This window comes from Zosterops lateralis, assembly GCF_965231275.1.
Source record: "Zosterops lateralis genome assembly, chromosome: 11".
Classification (NCBI taxonomy): Eukaryota; Metazoa; Chordata; class Aves; order Passeriformes; family Zosteropidae; genus Zosterops; species Zosterops lateralis.
Genome location: NC_139771.1, coordinates 14538771 through 14566493, shown reverse-complemented (window position 1 = coordinate 14566493; position 27723 = coordinate 14538771). Strand labels below are relative to the sequence as shown.

At 39.9% G+C, this 27723-nt stretch overlaps 1 protein-coding gene across 1 annotated transcript in view; it reads right to left on the bottom strand.

The window, feature by feature from the left end:
* The window catches only part of PTPRG (protein tyrosine phosphatase receptor type G), a 395271-nt gene that overhangs the window by 131443 nt on the left and 236105 nt on the right, over positions 1-27723 (bottom strand). The window contains exon 5 of the mRNA XM_083869612.1: positions 6189-6284. Coding sequence (XP_083725738.1) covers positions 6189-6284 — 96 coding nt within the window. The remainder of the gene's footprint in view (positions 1-6188; positions 6285-27723) is intronic.

Here is a 27723-nt window from a genome sequence, read left to right as displayed (position 1 = left end):
AAATTTTTTATCTTCTACCCAAACCCTCCTCCAATCAAAAAAGTTTCAGAGGAAGTTGTTTGATCAGCATGAGCACTTGTTATTAGGCAGCCAAACTTGCATGCTTTGGCTTAAAAAAACCTCTCTGGAGCTTTTTGTGTCATTGACAAACTGAACTCTACTCAAATGTATCAGACCTTAAGAAACTTAAAAAATTTTGTATTTAAATTCTCCATGCCACAAAATCACTTTTGACAATTTTATCTCCACTTATTTGCTGGAAAATTAGAAGAATCTTTTTCATCTCCAGAGATGCTTCACATGTCACTATCCCCCATGGCATGTGTTGTACAAGATGTTCCTCAGAAAAATCTACTCTGGGTGCTGTAGTGGCCACATCTGCCTACTCTGGCTGTGCCTTTATGTGTCAGGGGAGCTACTTTGTACCTCTATACTATTTTTCAACCATTTAAAGGCTCTAGTATTGCTTTTATTAGTAACAACTAATGTTTTCAAACAACTGCAACATTTCAAAACACTGCAAAACTGGACTTAGTAAAGAAGAATTCATTTCAAATAGTTTTGTTCGTCTTCACTTACATGGAGTGTTATTGGTATACAGCTACTGAATAAGGAGATGTACATACCTTCATAGCATGAAGATAATAAAAATATACCTGTACTGATACTAAATAACACTGCTAATCAATAATAACAGTTTAATTATTCATGAGCTACTATTAATAAAACCCCATGGGTTCTAATGTAACTATTAAAAGAATTAATACTGTAATTCAATTTTAAGTTCTTTACATCTATCTGAAGTCTATTACAATAAATGAAAAGTCTCTCAATGACTCAGGATGATGCTCTGCATGTTAATGACACCATGTGTTATTTTCACTATTGCAAATCACCTTTAAGATATTGCCTAAACACTGGAGTAGTGATTATGCCTCATGTAGGTGGATATAATGTTCCAAGAGAAGTGCACACCTCTCTCTCCATTCTCATTGTCAAAATCAACCTAGTTTTGCTCAGACTTTCAAAAAGCATCAGAATAAGGGAGAGGCAGAATCAGGGAATTTCCAGGAACTGAGATGGGGACGTGGGACCCTGTCTCCTACTGGATGTGGTTTTCCCAACAGTCACTGTATTTAAATCACTTATTCACTGAATCTATTTTGTTATGGTGGCAAACACATGAAACAGTTAATGAAAGGGAAGAACCAGGAAGAAAAAGGCTGCCAAGGGAAGTTAAAAGCTGAATTCTGTTATTTGAGAAATATACATTTAAAAAGCATATTTTTTGAAAATATTGAATAGCTTTAAAGGTGTTCCAACAATTTATTCTGTGTTCAGCTCATTTAGGTCCCTGTGAAAAGTGAGTGATTGATCATATTGATGAAGCAAACCAAGAACTACTATCAAAAAAATCTCAAAAAAAGGAAGGCTACAAACATGCATTTTACTGAAGAACAAATCTCTGGTTACATGACTAACTAGTCAATATAAAGACATTTATATGCAAAAAATACACACATAGCTCTGAAACTTAAAAGGGCCAGAGATTAGTTTTTTCAATAAATTTACAAAGACACGTCAGCATTGGAAGGCAACTCAGCTTAAGACATGTAAACCCCTTGATTTTTATCCCATGTACTTTTAAAAGTATTGCGAGTTGCACATTTGCTGCCAAGTACCTAATTACCTTTAAAAATCTAGCTCTGCACTGCTGAAGCTCTTGAGTGATCGAGGTATCAACATCACTCATCATTATGGAGCTAATTTTAATGATGAAAGCATTGCTAAAAGTTATTTTAAAATTCATTTTTACTTAATTTCTTTAGAGATGATTTGTTTGAGTACCTGAGACACAGTAACTAATCACTGACGGTTTTCTCTGCAAATATAAAATAGATTTATATGCCCTCCCGGTAGGAACAAGAATTCCATCACCTCCTCCTGAATTTCTGAGCTATCGAATATTTGATGAGTGCTTAGGGAATCAGTATTGTGCCTTTTCACAGCAGTAATCAAGGAATGAAGTATTCTCTGCCATAATGAATCTACTGCAGGACTAAAAGATGAATATTTCAAATGCAAAAGCAATATGTTTGTTTTGAACACTTTCAAGTTTGGCTTTAATAAAGCAAGTAGTGAAGTATGCAATGAATTATATTGTTAGATGGTTAAAATAGAGCGGTGCAATATGTCTGAATGCATTTAATCCAAATAACTACTCATTTTAAATGTGACTTATAAATATGTATTACATGTATGATGAACGGATGACTCAGGAACCATGAGAGACCTGGGCCTTGTCTGGTTTGCTTCAAAGCTCAGCCTGACAATTAACCAAGGCCCAGAGCCAGAGCATCATTAACTACAAGCTGAATCTTACGTGGGCTGAAATTAAACCTGCGCACAAACTATTCAAGTTGGGATCATTTAAATCAAGCCTGAGGTGCCCGGCTGGACTGGGACCTGCTACATGTGTTCCAGCAGCTGCTGGGTCCCAGAGTGCAGCCAGAGGCTCATTTAGGATTCCCACAAAACAGAGCACCTCAGCAGGGTCCATCTCTACCCTTCCTGTAGTTCCAGAAGCCTTTCCTGCCAGCCAAGAGGGGGCTGTCAGCAGGAGGTGATGGGCTCGTCAAATTGAACATCTCCCACCAGTAGCAGCTTCACCCTGAGAAACACCAAATCACTGCAACATCGAAAGGAATGGACATCATGTGTTCCCCTGAAAAACCTGTCAGAAGGCAAGGTCTCATTTGTCATGGCATTATCTCCTTTGTATCCAGGGGATTTTGATTTTTGCTAAAATAACAAGTGAGTTCTCTTTAACAACAAAAAAAAATCCAGCTAGAGATTTCAGGCCAGCTCGTCTCATTTGCAAATTGACAATACTTGCTATAGAGTCCCCAGTACAAAATAGTGCTATTTTGTGTGAGACCCTCTCAGTGTCTATCCACAATGAGGTACAGAGATGAGCAGTTACAGCAGTTTGTATTTGCAAGAACTGTTTCTTAGTTTAGTAATTTTTTTGTCAGATCAACTAACTGCAGCACACAAACAGAAATAGCATTTATCAACAGAGCTCAAAATGAAAGTAATGAGAAAAACACAGCTTTAATTACAACAAAATTCCAAGTGCTTCAATTATCCAAGTTCAGAACCAATGTACTTTACCTGGAAATTGCCTCTGAAATAATGAATTCAATAAGGAAAATTCTTGTATAGTCCAAGTTAAATTATTTAAAAAGGAAGAAAGAGGGTACTTAATTATTTAATGTTTCACCAATAATTATATAGTTCAGTATAATGTTCACTCACTGGAGAATCTGATTTTCAAAGGAACATTTATGAACATCAGTCAAACAAAAAAACACCTGCCAGACTATAAACTCAGCCAGTGTTGTGCACATTCAATCCAACACAACATTACCACATTAGCAAAATTCCAAGTCTTAATGGAAAAAGTATCCAATAATTTATGTTAAAATATTTACATAGAAAAGCATGCATGACACAGTTTTCTAATGCATTTGTAAAAAACAGTATGACCTCTCTTGCTACAATTTTTAAAAGCTGTATTCTAGGTAAATGAGTTCAAGATGGGACCAAAGCTCTGGAAAATAGAAAGCTGTAGTACTTAAACAACCTATGCTGCCAATCAAAATGTGACCATGGACATCCTAGGGACATTTCATTCAAAAGTTACTAGGAATCAATTTTAAAAGACAGCTTTAAATTAGCTGCATGAAAGCCATGGCAAGTTTATCTGCATGGAGTCCTGGGGAGCAAGGCTCAGGGAATACTAAGTACTTCTCAAGAAAAAGGTTTTCCCAAGTCACAGATCAACAAGCCCAGTACATCATTCTCAGCTGAGGGGGCTGAAACATCACCTTGGTCAAACACAGTAGGGATCTGCAAAGGATTACCATCATCCATTAATTACCCTATGTTAACCCTATGTACAACAATTCAAGCCCTATGGGACTAGTTCTGGAAAATCCTCATGATGACCAAAAGAGCAGCTGTCACTCTGGTGCCCCTAAAGTTTATTTACAGGTGCCAGAATTCAACATGTGCCCTTTTAGATTGGGAACTCTGGGCTATACAAATCTTCCTCACTTGTTCTCTGTCTTGGAGCAAAGCTTTCCAGAAGGAAAACCTGATACAAGTTTAACAACTCAGCACTGATATTTCAAACCAAAGGAAAAGGAAAATATGCCAAAACCCCCTCAAACATTTCCTTGCAACTGCAGAAAAGGTCATAGCTGGGTCACTTTGCCAAAGAATTACCTTGACCCCACTCTCTGGAAAAGATCAGAGTGTTCATCAGAAATGGCCTCATATTTCACAGCTCCTAGAGCAGAGGAGCCCAACTGCACCATCATCCAGACTTTACAGCCTCATGTCCTGCAGCTGGCAGGACTGGAAACAATGAAAAGTGTAGATTTCTGCTTCCCTGAGGGGACTACGATACTCAGTTGGGGTCTTGAAAAGCCTGAGGTCTCTGACAATCAAGATGGGGTTTTTAACAGCATAACACACTATTTTAAGTTATTTTAATGGCCTTGGAATCGTGCAAAGAGAGACTCACAGTAAGTGCAGCACTTGGCTTTGCAGGTGGGGAGTACCGAACACAGTCCTACCACAATTTTAAGATCCTGTAAAAAACCAAGGATTTAGGGAATACATGTCACATACAGACTAGGAAGTGATGTGACATGGGACAGTGCTTCACATGGCTGATGTGAAGCACACCAGGGTAATTTAGCAGTTAAATTCCAGGCAGATGATGCCACAACATGTGGTGCACGCCATGGCACAAACCCACGCTCCAACACAGCACACACACCAAATCCACAATGTTGTACTGTGGTATAAACAAGCCTTTGGTTGTTCTGCTCCTAAACTTCCCTCTTGTATGGCCAAATTCAACTTGCCCAAAGCTTTCCACAGCATGCTGAGATTAAGAAGCCTGGAGAATCATCATCATGCCATGCCACTGTAGATTATCACAACTCCACCATCTTTGCCCTAATATGAAATGCCACAGAAGTGCTCAGAACCCAACAGTGATGAATTTAACATGCCTCCTTCCACTATCCTGATGTCAGCAGAGTTACAGCAATTTATGCAATACAAGGATCTGTCCTTTTCTCCTTATCAAAGCATTTGATCAAAATCAGTGACATGCAAAAAGACAACCTTACTTAATTTGAGCAGCAGAGTCAGGCATGTCACTCTAACATCATAAGAAAAAGGGAGGTATTTACATATGGGTACTTGCATATTCCTTTTAATCTGGCTTCACAAAGATAACAGCAAGATCGCTTTCTTCCTCAGTAAAAACTAGTGTGAAACCTCACAAAGGATCAGCATTTCCCCTTGCTCTTCCCTCCCTCTTTTCCTCTCTTATGAAAAGCAAGACCTCAAGACATTTCAAATCTTCATTAGCTACTTCTCTGCCCGTGACAGCCTGGTGGTGTGGAGCAGCTCCAGCTCCCTCTCTTCGATTCACCCTCGAGTCAGAAAGGTAAGACTGTCTCTGATGTGAGGTGACAAGGAGGTCACACTGCTGAATGCCACTGCCACAGGTGACACTCCCATCATCAGTGGTGGTCCCTGCCCCATGCCCAGATTTGGAGCGTGGGGAACCACAAATGAGCTCACCCAGCAGCCCCAGATCTGCACCCCTCAGGATGCATTTCAAACAAGTGGATGCATAAATTCACTCATTCCAAAACCTGGTATGTTCAAGAACTTGTTACTATGACAATTTAGAAGAAGCTGCTACAGATAAGATTGATGAAATGTATTGATTAATTTTCTCTCAAGCTACATTTGAATTTTAAGTTTTCCCTAAACAAAACCAGTTGGTGTTGGTTTGTTAGTATTCCAGGGACTGCAGCAATGTGCTTCAGCAGCAAAGGAAGTTCCATGATAAATGTGTTCTCCAATCTGCATCTGTAAAGTAGCTATAAAGTCAGAACAATCCAGGCAAAATTTTTCATTATGTTTTTAAATATACTTATTTACATTTTAAATCACACATAGACAATATGAAATATCTTTCACTTAGACAGGTGGGAACAAGAAAACAGATGCATCCATTAAGCTTGAAACAATTCAATGAATTAAATAGTACTTGGTAAACACTTTGGTTTATGGATATAGTCTTTGTTTTAACTTACTTGAAAAAACACGGCCATGGCTCCTACCACCCTGTTTTCTAGAACTGCTGTTCCAAAACTGTCAAAGTCATCAGGATTGTAGAAGTAAATCTGCATCTGCAAAAATTAAAAACAACAACAGAATCACATTAGTGTTGATTCATACAGCTTTCACATGATGTAATGCATGCACATTGTATGTAAACCCAGCGTTATGAACCTGAGAAAAAGGAATTCTGCTGAACAATATTGTTTAACCAGCATCTTGATTAATAGCATGACTGCCCTGCTGGGACAGTAAGCAGGGAAGAGAGTTGATGCAATGCATTTTAATACCAAATCCAAGGGTAAACAGTATGGCCAGTCTGTTCAGATGTTAAACTTTGTGCTTTCTGCCAGCATCTCTTCATTTCTTTGCACATTGAAGGCTCATCTCCCGCTCTGTTAAATGTGCTAAACATATTTATCTCAAAATCCATAGAGAATTTTGAAAAGGATTTCAATGTTTAGAGTTATTCCTTTACTCCTAAAGTAATTTGTAAGATAAAAGTCTGTCTCCATAGCAATGCATTTTTATGAGCCTGATATGCAGGTCTATCAGTTAAGGTCACACTTCTCCCTGTCTTCAGTTAAATTTCATGACTTTTATTTCCAAAGCGTTAGTACTCTGCCAAAAGTATGAGACCAAACCAGATATATTGATGTAATTTTTTAATGAATAATAAATATTAATAATCACACAAACCCCAAGTAAGAGCAGGTGAGAACAACGATTACCCCAAACTAACAAGTGTTGGAGTTACACAAATAGAAGAGGACCAAGAACAGAATCCTCTATACACTCTGCTGGTCAACAGCCCCACTGCACTACACACTTGCCATGAATAAGGGCAGCCTACAGAGGCTGTGGGTGCTCGTGCTCTTAGTTTCCTGTATGGTTCTTGTTCCACATCCCACAGTAGCTGAGCTCCCACTTTCTGCCAGCTGTCTGAACACACTGTTGCTTCTCCAGTAGTTGTTCAACCCCTCCATCCCAAAGAAGGCCCCAGTGTTAGTCCATCTCCATCAGTCGTGATTTGCTCTGAAGGATCTGGTTTAAAGCGTGCAATGCTCCCTTCTCAACACCACACCATACAGGTGTGTACATGGCCACAGAATAAACCCAGTGTTGCCAACATTTGTTGTATGTTTACCCTACACAACACAAATTAAAACCACGTGCCTGAGGGTGACAGTCAAGCACAAGGACTGGACTTCACAGCAGCTGCTCCTGCGGCCATTCAGGGAACCTTCCAGATAGATTTTACAACCCAAACCAGCACTGGCTGGCTGATATCTATCCTCACATGTGCTCATTAACACCAGAACAACAACAACAACAAAATCTATTCCTGGCTATGAAATGGGAATGGACCCCTTGGCTTCTCTGCCAGTAGCCTCCTGCTGAACCTGTGCCTTCACTCTGCTGCCCCATCACCAGCATCTGCCCTTTTCACAGCATTACAATGATGGTAAGAGACAGGCACACAGCTCATAGTTTGAGGGAGAAATAAAGTCTGGCTGAGACTGTCCACGCCTCCCAACACACTGCTGGTCTGACCATGGCTCCCTCCAGCAAGTCTGTCTGCAGGACCCAAACACTTGTTTGGGTTTTGCCAAAATAGTGCTGCACGACACATCTTGCTGTATTCACAAATGCATTATTTTCCCCATATTTTGTATATGCCAAGAGAGATTATATCCTTTTATCTTGCACAGATACATTTCGACACACATTTCCTGATTCCCAGGCTTCTGACTGTATATACTGGCTGTAGTGGATAGGTGCTTTGCCAGTATTATACAGTTTAAAACAATCACTGCACAGGGAAAAGGCCAACATGAAGACCAGAGCATTCAGAGGTAGAGGTACTTTTTTCAGCAGAAGGAAGACCACACTCCAAATAGGCCACAAAGAAATTAAAAAAATTGGCACTCACACTAGCTTCATAAAATTTGAAAGCAATTTTCTTCCCCTTCTTTGGCCTTCCTATTCCCAGTATACTCAGAGCACACACACAGATGTGACAATATCGCACAGAGGTGGCAGTGCCTCCAGATTCTGACAACTCGTGCATTGGACAAATGCAGAGCAAGGTACAGCCATTCATTGATGCAGAAATTAGAAACAGTTTGTTTCAGGTAGAATTGCTTAAACCTCAGTTAAGTCAGCACAGATCAAACCTGGGAAAACATTCACAAATTATATTTTGCTCCTCTGTAAAATAAAGTCTAAAATTATCTATACCTTACATAAAACATTTCACAATATATTCCTCATAGGAGTTTATGAAGAAAAGCATCACTGAGTGAGTTCAGCATATGCCAGAATCATTTTGGATCAATTTTGCTTACAGCGTTTTAAGGAAATTAATTTTCACAATGTACTCCTGTGTACCAGTGCAAAGGGCTTTGGTAAAAGAGATTTTCTCTCAGATCCCTCATCTTCGCAGTGCAATCTCATAGCCTAATCAAGAACCACACTCTGCCTTGATTACCATACACATTGGAGCATTTTACCACTGCTCCCTGGTGTTTTTCCAGAGAGTGTGGTTGCTCCCTCTGCATCCATCACGTCAAGGGGAACTGTCCTGTATGAAAAATTATTGTCATCTGTCATACAGTAGCTTCCTTATGTGCTCATACAGCTAGAATGAACATTTTAGGAACACAATATCAGAGGAATTGCTATTATATAATTTACAGATGCATACCCTGCAAAAACAATGTTAAAAAGACAGTAAAGTTCTACCCTCAAAGCCTCATGGTTCAGGCTGCTCATAAAACCACACCTGGACACCGCTGAGCATTAGTATCATGGCAATTTTGTAATTATGTGATCACATATTGTTCTCTTCCATAATACAGCCTCATCAGTTTTCCCCAATTTACAATAAAATGCAAATGTATCCAATGTATTTTTGTTCTTTTATTCATAATATACATAATATTGAATGCATTTATCAGTAGATAGTTAATTTAATATTTTCTATGGGTGGGATAAGGTTCTTTATGTACAAAGTGGGAATAAGACAGTTAACTGTAAAATTAATTTCACCGCATACTTAAGTGGCCTAAACATGCTAGAAAATTTTCATTATTACTCCTTATTATATAATTAGTATATACAATATATGGGGCACTTTGCATATAAATGACTTCTACTGTCTCTGCCCGGGATGCAAAAAGCAGCAGCACAGAATGCAGCAAAGAGGCTTTTAAGCTAAAGAAAAATTGGATCTTATTATAATACTCTATTTGTGAAATGCAGAATGGAGAATCACATATCCAACCTAAACTGTGACACTGACTGATTTCAGCCCCATACAACAGCATTTCTGTACATTTTTGCATGTGATTCCACGACAGCTTCTATTTTCCAAAATTAAAACATTTAAAGGCTGAGAATCCTGCAGCAAAGCCTGCAATGCCCTGTGTAGTGTGGCAATAGCTGCATGCAGTCAGGATGCTCTGTTCCACACATCCCTGCTGACTGTGCTCCAAAGAGCCTTTCTAATGGCACAGGTCCAGGAGGGCATCAGTGTCCTGTTCTCTATGGCACAATATATGAGATTTACAAGGCTTTCACATCTAGCCCCATTACAACTAACAAGGCTGGGAAAGGCTTACATGGCCTTCCTTAATCTCAGACGTGCAACACGACAGTGAACTGCCATTTACCTTGGAAAGAGGTATCATAAAAGTCACATGTGTCCAAGCAACTTGAAATTTTCAGTATTTTGTAAAGCCAAGCTGAGACAAACCATCCCTAGTGAAACAAAGGTACTTTTCCTGCAGGAAGAACTCTCTATCCTAAAATGCTTCCACTACTACTGCTACAGCTACAGAGCTTTACCAAAGCAGGGAGAGGGCAAAAGTTTGATTTTAATGGGAAAACTTCATGCTTTGACACTCTTCATGCTGTAAAAGAATTGTTTTTAAACTTGAGAGAGATTTTCTGAACAGCACAGATTTAAGCCTGAAAAAATATCAATGTGGGCAAAATCTTCAGACTGTTACAAGTGCCTTAAAACAGAGGATTAGGCAGAAAGCCCTCACTCTGCCATAACCCAGGAGATAATCACCAGTCACCCTGAGAAAATGTCATGTTTTCTAGTCTCTGCTGTCCAGGAAAATCCAGTGTCCAACCATTACAGTTTCCAAGCAATCCAGGTCTGTCTATTCCCAGCCTACAACACTTAGACAAGTGAATAGACCATGTACATCCAACGTGTGGGTGATTCTCCAGCCTGGAGAGGCTTTGCCTCCAAGCTCCTACCCCTCCACCATGCCCTGGGGGCAGGAAATCACCTCCTCAGGACAACCTACTCTCTGCAGAAACACCTTTCTTCAACCATCTTCTTCCGACCTCTGCAGAAATCTGGTGTTACCCAGACCTGCCAAAATGTCAGGCCCTGCTCTGTGCTTAGATTTTGATGCCAAACTGGGCTGCTACCATGCTGATGTTGTAAGGACAGGCCGTCCAAAATGTGTGTATTACTGAGAAATACTGCCCACCAGAGACCAGTTCTGATTTTATTAAGTGCAATTGCCTCTGAATGACTAAACCCTCATTATGAAATGTCATTGGCTTGCAAGAACTGAGCTCGCTTCCAATGAATGGCTTCTCCTCGCCACCCATCCACAAAAAAAAAGGCTCTGTCTCTCTGTTTGGCATGTCAGGCACCCAGACAGAAATCACCATTCCCATGCATGACATCTCTTCACTGTCATTACCCCACTGCTAAGACAGAAAGTTTACATCCAATACAGACTGTCATGGCCAAACTCATTCAGCACTTACAAGAGAAAAGCCACAACGAGCCATTTGATAGATCCCAGAAGATGTGAGTGAGTTCAAAGCAATTCTAAGAGACTGGAAACTAAGCAAGTACATTTTCCATAGACAGATGCCAAGCATTTTAAAAATAAATAATTGAGACTTTTAAATTGGGCTGCTATCACCCTGTGCAACCTCCTACAGCAGATTTCTCTTTAGATTAAAAAATGAACAAAGGCTCATTGTGCTGTCACAGATGCAGAGTACAGAATATTCAATAGAATCAGGAATTCTGGTGCAAGGGAAAAGATCATCAGAATTATCTTTCTGCTCATTTCCTTCCAGTAATCCAAGGACTATCATGCAATTTAAAGCATGGTAAAAAAGCATTAAAAAATAAAAGGTCTTATAGACCAGCCCATTTTTTATGAATTAGGCAGCAAGACGCAGAGGGAGCAGTGATGTGGATTATTATGTACTGCTTTAGAGACTGAGAGTATTTTCAGAAGTGCATAGCACTGAGGCAGTGCAGGTAGATTGCAACTCTTTGCAGAGTGGTGAAACAAAAATTTTGAAATGTTTGCTTTAGATGATGGAGTCAAGCACTGAATATACTAATTCTTAATTAGTGTCTTTACTGCTTACATTGTAAGAATAAATTATTCTCAGTGACTTTTACAACTGGATTTAAAACCTTTTGCACAAAAATAAATTCTCTGCTAAGATTATGAATCATACATGATTTTTCTTAATTGAAAGCTCACATGTAACTTACTTTTGCTTTAAATATGTGCATAGATTTCCAGTGAACTGGATGATGTGATCCATTTGGCTGGAATAAAAATTTTCTACAGACATAATGTAATCTTCACTGCAGCACTAAAAATTCAGAATAACTGTCCTGCAGTCTGTGTGTTTACTGGAGTGTGAGATGTACACTGGGGCAATAAAGTCTAATGTTTGACTTCTCGTTATATTCTCTTTAAAAAATCCATGAAACTTATCATTTATAACATATTCAAAATCTGCTTAGGAAAGGCAGGGGGAAGAGTGAATCGTGATGTTTTCCAGTTCTCCTACCAGAGCTTGATGTAATAACACAGAGTATATTGCATTCTTTTGAAAAGATAAAGTTGAACAGGAGCAGATAATGGCATGTTTTTCCTGCCTAGTCTATTATTCATCAGTGAATTTTTAACTATAGTTAGGCAGGTAGAGAGATGTATTTTGAATGGCATAACTTGGTACTCGACAGTGCCTAAAAGTGTGCTGGGTAAAACTGCAAAACAAAGAGTCAGACAGGGACTTTGTCCTCATGTAATTGCAACTTGATAATGAATACAATGCTAGGCAGAAAAAAATGAAAGGAGCTGAAACAACAGGAAGAGCAAGATCATGCAAGTGAAATACCAGAATTCAACTCAATTTAGACGTTCGTATCCCTCAGAAGTAAGGTAAATTTCCCTTTCATCTTCTTTAACAGTAAGCATGAATTCTTGCTTTGTTGTCTCCAAACAACGCAGTAGGTGTACCTATGCAATAAATTGAGACAAAGCAATTTCAAAGTCTTTTTCAACCTGAAGGGTGGTAGCTGTTGCACCTTCTGCCCATAAGTCTGAACAGCATTTAAAGCTGTGAGTGGTCCAGTGACAGTTCAGTAGAACAGGGAGGAAACCCAGCACTCATGGGTTCTCCCTGTGCTCCCATACATTGTTGGACCACGGCCCCATCACTCTGTATCTTGAGCATTAAGTCCTGAACGTTAAGAGAAAAGGACCTTGCCAAGCCAGAAACTCCTCTGATTTCTACTGCCAGAAATAAATACCCCTTGGGCCTGCTCCCATCCCTAACATGCAAATCCATCTCGTGTGTACGCAGTCATTACACCAGGAAGGCCCATTTGATGCTAAAAAGCTGCATGTTGCATTCATTTGTATTACCGTAATATGAAAATAACGGTGTCAGTGTTTATGCTTTACGTAACGTGAAACTTTCTTGCAATTGCTTTGTACTCCGAGTAACAGCCATATGATTCACCATGAAATGAAGTCTGGAAAATCGTTTTGGATAAATGGAACTATAAATTCAATAGAATTTCCATGACAACATAGATTGCAACACTCCACCACAAGTGAAATGTTATAAATCATTCAAAACCAACAAAAAATCAGCAGTAAGTCTTCTCTTTCACAATGCACAAGACCCTTGAATTATAGAGCTGTGGTTATTACCTCCCAGTGCAATGCCTCTTGTTTCTGATCCTCCTTCCTCTGTGTTACAAGTGTTGTTTCATATTTGACCTCCTTCCAAACACAGGAGATTATAATACTAACACTTTAATACTAAGACATAAGCAAGAACTGAAGCATAACGAGCAGGAGGCGTTTTTGAACCTTTCCCTCTCATCTCCCAAAAATGTTTAAAATATCTTCATCCTGTGGTAATTATACCTGTGTATCCAGATACGTCGCAGCATCTTGTTAGACACACAAATTTAGGAGGCTCTTTTTCTGGAAATGTGGGTGGCAACTGGTGCAAAAGGGTGCTCAGTCAGCTTGTGAAAGGGATGCGAACCACATGTCCAAGGGATGGAACAGATCCAAGTAGAGGAAGTAAAAATAAAAAAAAGGCTAAAAAACTGCCCCACACAGTATTGCTCATTTGTACCCTTCCATCAGAGGATTCCTGACAAACTTCAAGTCCAAAGAACCAGAATTATGTGATTCCAGGAGAACCTTCACTGCAATTTTAAAATCACTGTGGCTCTTGACTTCATGCCTGGAAGAAAAACCTTGAAAATGCAAACCTTGAAAATGAAAATATTAAGAAGCCCAAAAACAAAGGAGAGAGGAATAGTTCAGTATTCTGGTTTTTTTTGTGTAATAGTAGGAGCATTTCTTAAATATCAAGTCCTTTGGTAACATGACAAGTGCCAACCTATTACTCCTTGGACTGCAAAGGCTACTAGAGCTTTCTGCTATCTTGCATTGATCACTGCCCATTTCTGGGCCTCAGCTCCTCATGTGGTCATTGCCTATCCCTTCTTTGAGCAGAAGTTTTATGAAAAAACATTTGAAAAAATTGAAATTAATGGGAAGAATGACACACAGTTGAAAACCATGTGAAATTTAGTACCATATGGAGTGGTGTTGGAGGAAAAAAAGTTTGAGGTTGCTTCATTTGCTTGATATTGCAATAAGGAAGAGCCACGCAGGTACCTCACAGAGAGAGTCTATTGCTTCCTTAATACTGGTACCAACTTCAACCAGCTCATAACTGACAGGAGAAGATGTCATGAGATGTTTGTGCTCCATCCCTGAGGTGTTCAAGGCCAGGCTGATCTAGTGGAAGGTGTCCCTGCCCATGGCAGGGAGTTGGTATCAGGTGATATTTAAGGTTCCTTCCAACCCAAACTGTTCCGTGCCATGTGGTTCACATCCCTTTTATGAGAAGATGTCACAGAAATTCAGTGCACACAACTGCTGCAGGGCAGTGACCCAAATACCCAAGGGCAGCTTCCCAGGCTCTGGGAGGCCAAACTGGTGCCTTTCATTGGGCTTTACCCCCTCTACCAGAGACCTTTTCGTGTATTTATTGAGTAGTTCTGAGTCTCACTCACAGAGGCTTTGTCTAATGGTGGCATATTCCAAGTAAGACAGCAGGAACACACAACACTGGGGTAAATGTGGCTTCCTAAAAATGTACAAATGGAAAACTTGGAGGCAATAAATACTTAGCTGCTGTCATGGCTGAAAAAACTGAAACAGATGATTTAGAAAGTGGCTAAGCACCAAATGACACAGCAACTAAAAACAAACTGGATGGACTAACTGCACAAACAGAATAGCTCTGAACTCCACCCAAAAGTGGCTGTTTTAGATCTCTTCTTCATCTGCTTCCCATGGCCCTCCTAAAAGAAAAAACAACCCTACTGAAGAGTTTTAAACTTCAAGATACCTGAACTGTCCATACTTCAGCTCATCTTTCAGGAATCCATTTATTTTCTTAAACACCAAGAAATGCTGCCAGAATGGAGTGAACTGGGATTTCCTTCCAAAAATACTCCAGTACTCTTCAGGAAAAACAAAGAAACTGCATTTGAAGAACAAACCCCATAAAAAATACTTTTCCTAGCATGTGTGATTAATACAATTTCATATCCCATTCACTTTAAAGATGCACTAGCAGAAGTATTCATTCCTCTGAAAGCACATATCTTAGCCCAAATTCCTCTTTTTGCACTGTGGAATTCAAAATGTCCTCTCTGTGTGTGGTCTTTTTTCTTGTCTTCTTTTCTTCTTTTTTCTTTTTTCCAGCGGAAGAAGGCAAGGTCTTCCAAGAGGTTTAATGAACTTCCAAATGCCTCAGAACAAATTTTGAGGTATTTATAGTTTCACTCTGGATTCAAAGCTATGCAGCAGATGGGGCACGTTTTCAGCAGCATTTTGCTGGGCGAAAGGCCATTCCTATCTCTGAGGGGATGTGAAATCCTCCAGGCTGTACACTTGCAGAGTTATTTTTATTTATGAACTGTGAAGTAGATGGACAGTTACAGCAGAACCAGGCCAGGACAAGAGCTTACTTGGAGGGTAAAAATAATAATGAGTTTTCTCATATTTTGCAGAATACACCTCTATCTAGATGCTCATCATAATGCCAAAGGCAGAGCAAACAGAGTGCTCAGCACTGTTCTCAGTAGCTACTTGCAGATTACTGGAGGGACGTGTGACAGCCTGTGCTGCAAGGACAGCACCAGTTCTGTCACAGCTGTCCCATTGGAACATGGGGGATTTTTCCAATGGAGCTGCTTAATGTGGGTGTTTTACTTCAAGATTCTCAAAAGGGTTTAATATGCAAGGAGTGAATACACTATATCCTTTCTAAAACTCAGGATCTCCTAAAAATACCTTAAATTGAAATCCTTCCCCACTATGGGCTGCCTATCCAAATTCCCCAGTGTTGGAAAATCTTACATGTAATATCTCTGTAGTCTGTCTCTAATTTTCTAGGTTTCTCTACCCTTACCCTCTGACTGTTTTACTAAGCAGAACGTGAAGTCTACACACATCTGGAATGTAGTATTAAGAATTTGTAAGTGTACAGACACACACACACAGAGTAACTGAGTACACCATCTTAATGGAGCCAGTGTGTTATGACATGATTCTGGATTTACACTAACAAATAAAAAAGAACAATACTTCAGCACAGCAAGAAGCAAAATACTGACAGAAGAGAAAAGTGCTGGAAATTGTGTAACCTTTTAAAGTTAAACCCTTGTCCACTGTCACAGCTGCAAACCCATTTGCAAACACAATCTGTAATGGTCCTTTGCTAAATGTCAAAGTTATTCTTCCATGCCTATGAAACAGAAACACAGCTCCAATTCTCACCCCCTCCCTTGCTCATACCTGTCTGCAGACGACATGTTGAGACTCCCCTGGTGCATCTGACGCTGCTACTCACTTATAAAATGTGACTAAAACAACCTCTCAGCTTTAACACTTCCAATTTCTTACAGGCCCATTGCTGTTGAAAGAATGTGGAGCTTCTTTGGAGTCCCAAAGAACACAACAGCACCACCAGACTGGCATTTGAGTTCAAATTTCACAGGCTTTGGTTCAGTACAGCCTTCAGAACACACTCCTGGTGGGAGATGTGCCCAACTGCATCCCTGTTCAACCAGGATTTGTGCCAGTTGCATCCCTTCCCTCGACTGTATTTTAATCATAGAAATGATTTGCATGCCCAAGACTCACATTTCCAGTCTGACTTACACCTGTGTATTTCTGAAAGCATCTCTTCTGCCTCAGCATCTCACACTCAAACAATTCATCTGTGTAATGGACACCAGAGAAGTTCTGGTTCTCAGTGTGACAGCTGCTGGCTTCTCTCCAGACTCTTGGTGTCTCTGGCTCTAGAGGTGCCCAACCAACTTAATTCTTGCTCATGCCATTCCTCTCACCACCACACCAGATATTTGGATGGCACTGGCAAACACAAATGGGAACTGGGAATATTCCAAAGTGGTGCACCCTTTCCCATCACACAGCAGTGAGAGTTGCCCCAAGCTGCCCAGGGCCAGGGCAGGACAGATACCACCTGCCACATAAATCCCCACCAGTGTGTGCTACTGGTGTATTCACATCTCCTGGTGGTGTTCTGCCACAGCACAAATACCTCAGCGGAACTTCTGAAATATGGGAGTTGCACAAGTAAAGTCTTTATCATAAATCTCATAATTAACCTGCACAACTGATTTCCCTCCTGGCAGCAGGCAGGTTGGAATAAATTGTCTATTCAATACCTACTGAAGGAAGACTTCTATATTTCATGTTTACTTTAGACAAGTACAAAAACCTTTGGACAAAGGGCCTCAAAGAGTCAAATTCCTTGCAGTTTCAACAGAGCGCCCTGAATAATACATAAAGCAGCTATGCTCTTATCCCTAAAACCACAGGTGTGAACCAGATGTCATGCTTATCTTCTCTAGAGATTACAGCAATCGCACACCCTCAGAATATAAAGTAAGCTTTGGATCAAGGAACCTGAAATATATTAAAAGTGTGACACTGAAGTTAAAAATTCAAATATTAACCTAGAAATAACTGTTTCATTGAAGAGTCTGTTTATAGTCGATGTTCTGTAAAAGTTGTATTTCTTTTACTTAACCTTTTTATAACAAGATGTATTATGAGTCACAAATCTGAGATAAAACTATTTGCATAAATCTCAGTATTGGTAGGCAAGATCTTGCCAAACAGATCTTTCAAATATACCACCATCAATTAAACATGCATCATGGCTCAAGAAACAGAATTAAAGTTAAAACCCTAATTTAAAATTTAAACTTTCCTGTTATTGTAGTGAAGGTTTAGAAAACGGTGAGCATATGCAGCACTCAAATATTGAAAGGAGATTCGATCCAGAAAGGTATCTCAAAGAGAATTTTAAAGTTAACAATACACAGTAACAAGAAATGTTACAGGGTGCAATGTGCAACTGTGCTCTCACCATACAGCCTTGATGATAATCAGTCACCTAAGAGTGCATAGCCAGAGAATTATTCAAAAATATTCAGTTTTAAGAAAAATAACCATTTCCTCACTCAACAAGCGAACATCACTAATATGTGTGTTTGTTACTGGGGGCGTTTCAGGGAAAGAACTACATGGTCCTCCTCACCAGAAGCACAAAACATCTTGTCCCAGCAGATTTTAAAGGCCATACTCCCACTGCAGTATTTCTTCTCTTAAACCAGGTCCAGGCACCACCTCCTGACTCCTGTGTCAATGCCTCAGGGGCAGCAGTGACTGCTGCAAGGGTGAGGGTCTGCTGTCCCTGAGAGAGGGTTCATGTCCTAGTTCAGTTTTTGCTCAGCTTTCCTCCTCCACCTCGGCTAGCTTCATTCTTTAATCCAACATTCTCGTTTCCTTCCACAGCATCCCCTGTCAAACACACACACACACTCCAAAGGCTGTCAGCAGCTAATGCTAACACTTCACTAGGAGAAGTCTGCTAGGTCAACTTTTGACAGAAATATTGCAGGTTTGTAATTAAAGCCCTACATAAGAAAGCCTGTGTTTACTCAATAATCCCCACATTCACTTAACTGATGCATGCATCTCCTCTCTAGCTGTAGAGAAAAGGTGGTGAATGTGACCTGAATCCAGGAGCTGTCATGTCACCTGCTTGATCTTGAGAGAGTTGAACTACCTTGTTCACCAACCAGAATTCACCAGTGACCCAGAGCCTCAGCCTGCCCTCCAGCAGCAGGGCCTGTGACTCTTGAGGAAAAAGCACCCAACATGTTGGCTCATTCGTGTCAATAAAAGAGAGTATGAAGAGTCGTAGGTTAAGGTGTTAACATGACCCTGTCTGTAAGGCTGAACAGTCAAACTTGGTTTGAGTTGAGAGCACAGACCCGGCTGCTCAGCTCCATGGCAACACTAATGATTTAAACATCTTTATAACTTCTAATTGAAGATATAGGAGAAAAGTTGAGAACAGTAAAGAAAAAAAAGAAGAATTTCAAATATAAACAATTGAGTCTTCTAGTGTCACCTATGCCTTATCCCCATCCCTGTTAGCAAATGGGTTTTTCTTACAAGACAATCCATGGATGATATTAAATGCAGTGAAAAACATTCTCCTTCAGAAAAACAGGTGAGATAAGCTACATTTAGTTCTGAAGTCCAGTCCTAATTTCTGCAGAAGAAAAAACATGTAACAGCAAAAAGAAAAGAAGTGCACAGCCAGATAACTCAGCTCCTGCAACTGATACTTGCAACTTCATTACTGTGGAAAGCAGGCAATAAAAATGGCTGTTATCAGCCACTTCAACACCTGGTAACTCCTGCCAGGTGGCACAGGACGCACCTTTTTCCTGCCTTGCCAGGCATGGGATCACAGGCAGTGCTGTGAAAGGGAGTGTGTCTGGGCTCACTGTGCTAGCCCAGTATTGAACAGACGGAGGAAAGAGATAGGAAGGAGAACAACAGGGATGGCGGAAAGAAAAGCACAAAGAAAGAAAAGACAGCATCCCTATCTCTCACACTAAAGGACTGCTAAGACTGCTGAAATTGGTGGCAGCTCTGGTAGCTTCTGGTAGCCCTGCTACTCTGAGCAGTTCAAAACACCATTCAGGATCATGACTGGCTTCCTTGAACACCCAGTGGTTGCTGGGTTGGCATTACAGGGTCCTGACAGTCCAGGAGACTGTAAAATTCAAGTATTTCAGTTGATCCCCCTCCCTTCACCAATTATCATCTGGCCCTTTCACCCTCCCATCACTGCCTGCCAGCCAAGGGCTACAGGGTTAGGGCATATAGCGTATCTATCAATTATCTGCACGAATCTTTTACACAACACCAGCCTGATCTGCTTATTTCTAGCTCCATTCCCTTCTCATTTAAGCACATAGCTTGGAAGGTATTTTGATGGGTTTTAGATTATTTCAAGCTGCCCTCTTTCTGTTGAGTTTCTTAACAACGCTCCCCACGGATCTTGCGTAGAGCAGTGTGGCCATGGATATTGTCTAATACTCCAGGCTGCAGCAATATAGCTCTGGAGAGCCCTCATAAAACACTTGATTATGGCTACAGGTGCATCAGGCTCTGTATCCTGTCTCAGGCACCAGGCACTAATGGAAAGTAAATCAACACATGGACAAAGAACAACTGTTCCCTCTTCTATATCCCCGCAGCTTCCAGCAAGTCTCAGAGGCCTTTCTGACCTGGAAGCTGCACAAGGACCATCCTTGACTGGTGTGCCTCTTTCCAACCTGTATTTACTGCTGACCACTAGAAATTCATCACCCAAGGGGTTCCACAATCCATGCACTTCCATACACTGCTGGAAAAGTGTTCCTTTCTGCGGAATGTGCAACTTCTGTCTCTCTGGACTCAGAACCTTTGCTATACTGGGAAGCATAACAAGTAACATTTATTTAACTTTGTTGAAATTTCACAGTCCTGTGTAATCACGCACCCAGAGTCACCTTATCCAATCCGAGATGTCACAACAACTATTTATCTTTTTTTCTTGTCACTGAAGATCCTCTATTTCTTTGGACATACCCAGCATTTTTTAGGATGAGCAGTCAGAACCACTCAAATTTATATGTACCATGGAGTAAAGATTTTTCCATGCACTAATTTCCTAATAATTTCAAAACTTCTTCTTTGTCTTTTTGCTACTGCTGAGCACTGAGCTCCCATGCTCAGACAGCTCTCTGTAAGGACTTCAGGAACACTTCCTTGAGTGGCAATAACTAATTTAATGTTCATTACTCTATGTGCAAAAGTCAGAGTCTTCTAACCTAGTTACATTAGAAAATGAGATTTATATGATCCTGCTTTGTGTGTGTGTCTGCAAGTGACATCAGACGTTCATAATAATTTTAGAGCGCATTGACCAGGTTGATCAAAACCCAACTGCTCACTTGGGTTCTCAAAGACACACATTCAAGTGCCTTTGCAGTTAAGTAGTAAAATTAAAGAGAGACAGAATTAGTTTCACAAGTATGGATCAAATATTGAAGACACTGAAGACACTCCCTGTCCTCCTTCACAAAGCACTTCATCATCATGCCCAGCATGGGCAGCAGACACTTCAGTGGCTGTCACGTCCCCTCCAAACTCAGCAATGCTGCACAAAGATAACCTGGAGCTTTTCTGACTTGAGAGCACTCATTTCTGCACTTGGGGATGTTATAGGTCAGATAATGTACCCACTTTCTTTTGCTCAGTGGGAATGCTATCAGTAGGTGTAGATTCCCCTGAGTCAGGGAGGGAACATCAGCATTTTAATCTAAGCACACATAATATTAATAGAAATCCACCACTCTGTTAAATATTGTAATATGGTAACTTTAATCATAAAGCCTCTCAGTATTTAAATACTGCAGGCACTGTAGACATTTATACAACTAGCAGTAGATGAATTTTCAAATAGATACTTCTGAGTAATTATCCTCTTGAGACAGCACCAATTGCTAAATAATGCCTCAGTTTAATAGCACGTAGCTATTATTCTGGGCACTATTAAATATCTCAGAAACGAAACAAAGATGGTGATAAATATCTGACACTCCATTTCAGTCTTCATGTGGATGAGGAATAGGACATTTTTTTCTCACCTGTTAGTTGGACTTCAAAGAGAATTCCTTAGAAAATTAGGAGGTAGCCCCTCCTGCTTGCTCTAATAAAGCAGGGTATGCAAATTTGTTCTAGACATCAGCAAAGACTCCTTATGAGCAAAATTAGCTCTCAGACTAACAAGGAAAGCTGTCTTAGCAAAACATATCAGAGGAAGAATAGCTGGATTGGATAGCTGAGTGGGAACTCCTAAGAATGCCAAAATCCTTACAGATCAGCTGGCAAGAAACAATTGTTCTGTACCCCCAGAACATCCCTCTGTCATTCCAAGGAAGAAATGTTGAGCAAAAAACCCAGAGAGAATAGAAAGAGTATTCACTCCAAACTTCAGTGAATCAAGGCATTGACTACAGAGAGTTTTCAGACGAACCTGCTTTTATAAAACACATAAAGCTCTAGAATATCAGGAAAAAGCAGGCCTCATGTTCATAAAAAACACTGGCCTTTATTCATGCTCCCTTAAGATGCTTTTCCTAAAACTCCTCCCACTTACATATTACTTACCACTAATAAAAGAGCCTGAGGAAAGAAATTTGCATTCTCTGGTCACCAGAGGTCTATGAATAGGGCGACTCAGCATGCTGCTCCATAGAAAAGGTTGTCTTTTCATTGTAAAAACATGGAAGAAAAGTGCACAAAAACACTTGTATCCTCATCCTGACATCCTTTCATGTCTCAGGGGGGTTCCAAAGCCATAGAGATGATGAGCTCTCCAAAGCAAACCATGTCAGGTTGTGTTTACCTTTATGCTAGTGCACAACATCTTGATTTAATTTCAAAAGCAGCCATCAACAATAGAGGCCACCTCCTTAAACACAGAAAGCAAAAGTTAAAATTACTGCAATAAAGTGAATTTGTAGCTACCAACTATCAAGTAATTTCATCATCATTTATCAGTGTGTCATGAAATGCTCCTTTTCTTAAATCCACTTTGAATAATGACTGAAAACAAGATGAAAGATTTGATAACTTGCTGGCAAAAAAATTTCAGTGCATGTGTGCAATAACCCACAGGATTTTAACACATACACACACACACATATATATACATCTATATCTATCTATATCTATGTCACTTTGGGTTCAGTATCTGATAAATTTCCATTAGTATCTCACTGACAATTGAAGCACAGCTGAATACTAAATAAAGCCACAAAAGTTCTGCTAAACCCTTTTGCAAAAAAGAAGGAAAACCCATAATTTGGGAAAAAAAAGCATATGTGTGAGGTCCAATCACAAACATTTTTGTGGCCACTACAGGGAGAGAATTGGAAGGATGTGGTCACTTCAGAGCACATGGTCACCACATGATGGAATCATGTGTCCTGGACCTGATCGTGGCCACCACCTTGACCTGTGAAAGGTCTACCTCCGAACTGCTTTATTACACCTTGTTTCAGTTTCTGTGGGTCAGTAAGTCATAAAGAGAAACAGAAGCAGCAACTTCCTCAAACTAATTGAGATTTAATAAATGCATGAGATAATTTTCAGAATCTTACATGCAAGAGGCATCTAGACCTGCTGGGACAGAGCTCTGGTATATTCTGCTGTGAGTTTATACAGATGAAGCCCTCCTTTGATGCTATCTCAGGATTCAGTTAGTGATGGTTCAGTGAGAGAGGATATGAAGGAAGTCCAGGTCCTTAATAAATATATTGACTTTATTATTCTGAATTCAGGACCCCTTGAGAAGTTTCAGATCCAGGATTTCTGTATCTACACATCATTCCTCAAGAAGGCATGCTCCTATCTGTAGATGTTCAAAAACTGGTAACACTAATGGTCTCCAGACCAAAAAAAATCAGGAAATCTGTAATCTTCTAGACAAATTCAGGAGTATTCATGGACACATACACTGAATTCTGTCTCTATTAAATTACTTTTTCAGAACGTAAAGCATTTGACCAGTGAACCTGACAAGTGTCAGATGAGTTACAAGCAGAGCAACACAGCCCAATCAGGAAGTTTAGGTACATGTTCTTAATTGTATCAGGTAGATACTCCTTTTTACCCCCCCCCGCCCCCCCCCCTCCCCCCACACACACACAGACAAAACAAGTAAAAACAGGGGAAAATCTCAGAAGGGGGATGCTGAGAATAAAATCAAAGGCCAGTGAGAGGGAGGGCTTGCTGCAGGAGGCTCACTTTGAAGCCACCATGTGTACACTGCTCAGACCTGGAGCAGCCTCTTGCTCAGTGTTTGTACAGGATCCAACCTGACAAACATCAAGCCTGGTTCAAAAGATGCTACAATCACAGAAGCCAGCAAACCACAGGACTTCTGCGCAGTATTTTGAGCTCAAAGAACCTTAACAAAGAGGCAAGAGTTCCTTGGATTGTCTCTGGCCTATCTAAGCATGCAAACGTTTCTGGGGGAAGCTGGTTTAAAGATCTAACTTTAAACCATAGTTTAAAGTTAAAAACTTTAAACCATATAGCATAACATAAACATACTGGAGCCAAGTTAGGGGAGATTTCCTTCTCCTTTCTTCCATATCACAGTCTGATTACAGTCACATACAAATCTGAGTTTGTAATCGCTATTATCTTACTCTTTTCCATGTTAACAGCAGCAAGGCATAAATAAGGATGAACTTGTCTCCATGGCAATAATGTCAGGCATTTTACAAAATCCATAATATAAAGAAATTTCCTCCATTGTTAGATGGCCTTTATCACATGCACATCACATCTCACCAGAAACAGTTATATGCACATGTTTTAAAAAGATGCAAGGCTTCCACATAAATAAACACACACATACACCCACAAGCTTAGGGAAGCAAAAGATTCATTTTCAGCAGGATGCTGCAAAAACCAAAGTTTATTTCCCCTAAAATGCATAAAATTGCACTAACTGATTGTCAGAGCACTACAGTCTACTTACAAAACTCTAAGAAATTTTAGCTGTTCACAAACTAGTCTTGAATGACTTCCAAAGACCTCTGTTAATGCCTGTCCCCAGAGAGGATGAAGATTATGCAGGAATCCCACCTGCCACAAGAAAAAAAATCAGTATTTTAACATTCTTACTTAGTGTTAGTTAGTTAGTGATAGTGTTGATCCAGACCTCACAAGGAGCTACCAGGAAAGTCAGCCACAGCATTTTCTGTAATTTTGAACTCATCACACCCCCAGATAAAGCTCTATACCTGTATTTTCCTAGCATATTTCACAGATTGGCCTCCTTGTCTGTCTAGGCTTTTAAAAGAGCAGTGATTTGTTTGACGAGACCTTAACTCCCCGGGTTCCACAATTTGGCTTTCCTAGGAGTTATAATTATTGAGGGCAAGGACTGAAATGAAGTTGTCAAGTGACAGTAATGGGCTCTCTTTCTCCCTGCCCCAAGACTGATGCTATTCATTTGGAGCAGGTCTATACACAAGCCCTTCTAATCTGATCTGCAGAAACCTTGGTGAGACCTGGCTGTACCTCAACTGGAAAACAGTTCTAAAATTAATAATAAGCTGACCTTTCAGTTTAATGCCTTGGCTATCACAGCTATCTATTGGTGCACTTTGCCCACGTCTCACACGGACTCTGGCAGCAGGACAGGAACAAAGACAAGAATTACAGCAAATTCTTCACTGCCACACAAATACAACCACTTTAAATGCAGAGTTACAGACCAAGCATACAATTTTATTTCATAATATATTCTTTTCCTGTAAGGCTTGATCTCAATCTTTGCTTATTCAAGAAAAGTCTTAACACAATTGTGTGGGAGCAAAGGCTTCTCCTCTGTTCTAGGTATACAGATTAAAATGGGCTGAGGCTTGTCCAGTAACTGCAACACTGAAGTGATAGGGGACTACTGAATGCCATTGTTTCCTACCCAGTAGGAAGAAAAACATGAATATAATATCTTAATTTCTTAAATTTCAATTAATTATAATTCAATTTGGCAAGGCCTAACATAGGAAAATATCTTTACTTTCCCATCTTGTACATTTTTAAATGAATTTGAGACTATATGATTGATGGAAGCTTTCAAGCTTTTAAGCAGTGGATACTATATATAAGCTTTCCTTAGATAAATGATTTCCCCAATGTGAAAACGTTAGTTTTAATGAAATGAAATAGCCTTAATTGGTTGTGATGGGAAGTAAACCCTGAGATAAACATTGCATAAATAATTCACATCCTTCCATCTGGGGAACTTTTTCCTGAACTGCAAAGTGTCTCCAATCTGAAATGCAATACACATTATTTTAGCAGCAACCAAAAAAATGCAGACTTCTTCCCATACACTGCATCTGGAGCGTAGAGCATCTGCTATTCCGGAGCTGAGTGCATATTTTAAGACACAGTTTCAGAAAGATTTTTGATTCTGGACGAGAACACTTTCTCCTAACACATGGTCCTCCACAGAACTGGTGTCCGCTGTAACCGGATCCAACTTTCACTGGATCTGTGGAAATTCACAGTTACTATGATGAAGCAACTGGAATATGTAAAACCTTCTCCACTATTTTCATTTATAACATACTGTGGCCAAGGCAGCACCAAAAAGATATTTGGAGATAGAGCTGTAGCATGTTTCATACTGGTTTATGTTATATGACCCTAATGTTCCTTTTCTGAAATTATTTGTCCTGCTTATTTATTTTAAGAGTTGGTCTCCTGTTCAAGAACAACCTTTCCCCTAAGGACTTGCTACCAACACTTACTGCTGGCAAACAGTAGAGGTGAGTCCCCTTGTTACAACAGAAAATACAGCTGATCACAAATTCTCTGCAGAATTTATAGCAATTACTGCACTCTGTGCAAAAATCAGGGGGAGAATATGGAATACGTGAAACCACAAAACCTACATTTACACTATTTGATGTGATCCTGTACAATTCACCATGGAAAACGTAAGCAACCATAGCTTTTATGTGCTGGTCTTTTGGGTGTTGTGCAAATGAAACTTAATAGCACATCACAAATTATTCTCTTCTGATCACATCTCTTGTTCAGCACAGCCACTGACTTTTCCTGGGTGCCTGAAGGAAACTCAGAGAAGTAAAGGTACTTTTCAATGGTATTATTCAGAAAATATCACAACCTTTGATGAAAATAATGTCTATTTAAAACACGAATACATAAAACAAAAGCCTCTGAAGTAAAAATGCACTCTCTACATACAGCTTTTAAAAAGTTTCAATCAACAATAATGTTGATTCAAAATGTTGTTCAAAATGTTTCAATCAACAATAATATTCCTAAAAAGGGCAACTGCTAGTGACATACTTATTTTTCTGCCTATTACACAAAATAAATATAGAAGCATAATGAAAGAATATATTATGCTTGCTTATGCTCATTGTCACGATTTTTATAGGATCAAATCAAACAGACAATGGAAATGAGTTTTGCAGTTTCACTATGCCTTCTGGTTATCAAGTGATAAGTTCCTGGCTGTTGACCGTTTTTATTCCCTTTCAATGCAGACTCCAAAATAAACAATTCCAACACACAGAATGAAACTTTCAGGAGCAATTTCCTTCTCTCTCTGCAAAAGCTTACAGAAGTCCTCACAGAACAGGGCTGGATATAATTTTTCAGAGGATTCAGTCAGAGCATTTCCTTTTTTTTCCAGCAAAGCACAAGGCACCCTGGGACTGGACTCAAATGACACAGCCTACTGAGGCTGCCTCTACTCACTCTGAAGTTTGCTACGCTTAAAAGGTTTCTCCTGGCTTGGGTAGCTCTTAAATACGGGGAAGTGCTACTGGATGAGTCACAAATCATTTAACAGGATTCTGCTCTGCTTCCAGAGAGGCACGAGCAGTGCTTGCAGCTTTTTATACCTATCAAAGAGCATCAGAAAGGTGCTGAGATTTTCCACCCATGCAAAAACTAAGAAAGGAAACAGGGATTTGACAGTCCAGGATTTTTGTTGCTTCCTCTTGCTAGAAAAAAGCATCTAAAAAATCCTGAACCTTTCATATGTCACTCCATGTAATTAGCAGCTTGAATTAACTGGTTTTCTCTATTTTTTTCACGCAACATGGGAAAGGGGGAAAGACAGGGGAAAAATGAGATTTTCAAACCACAACAGCGAGTCAGGGTGACTCAGAACAGGTACCAATTA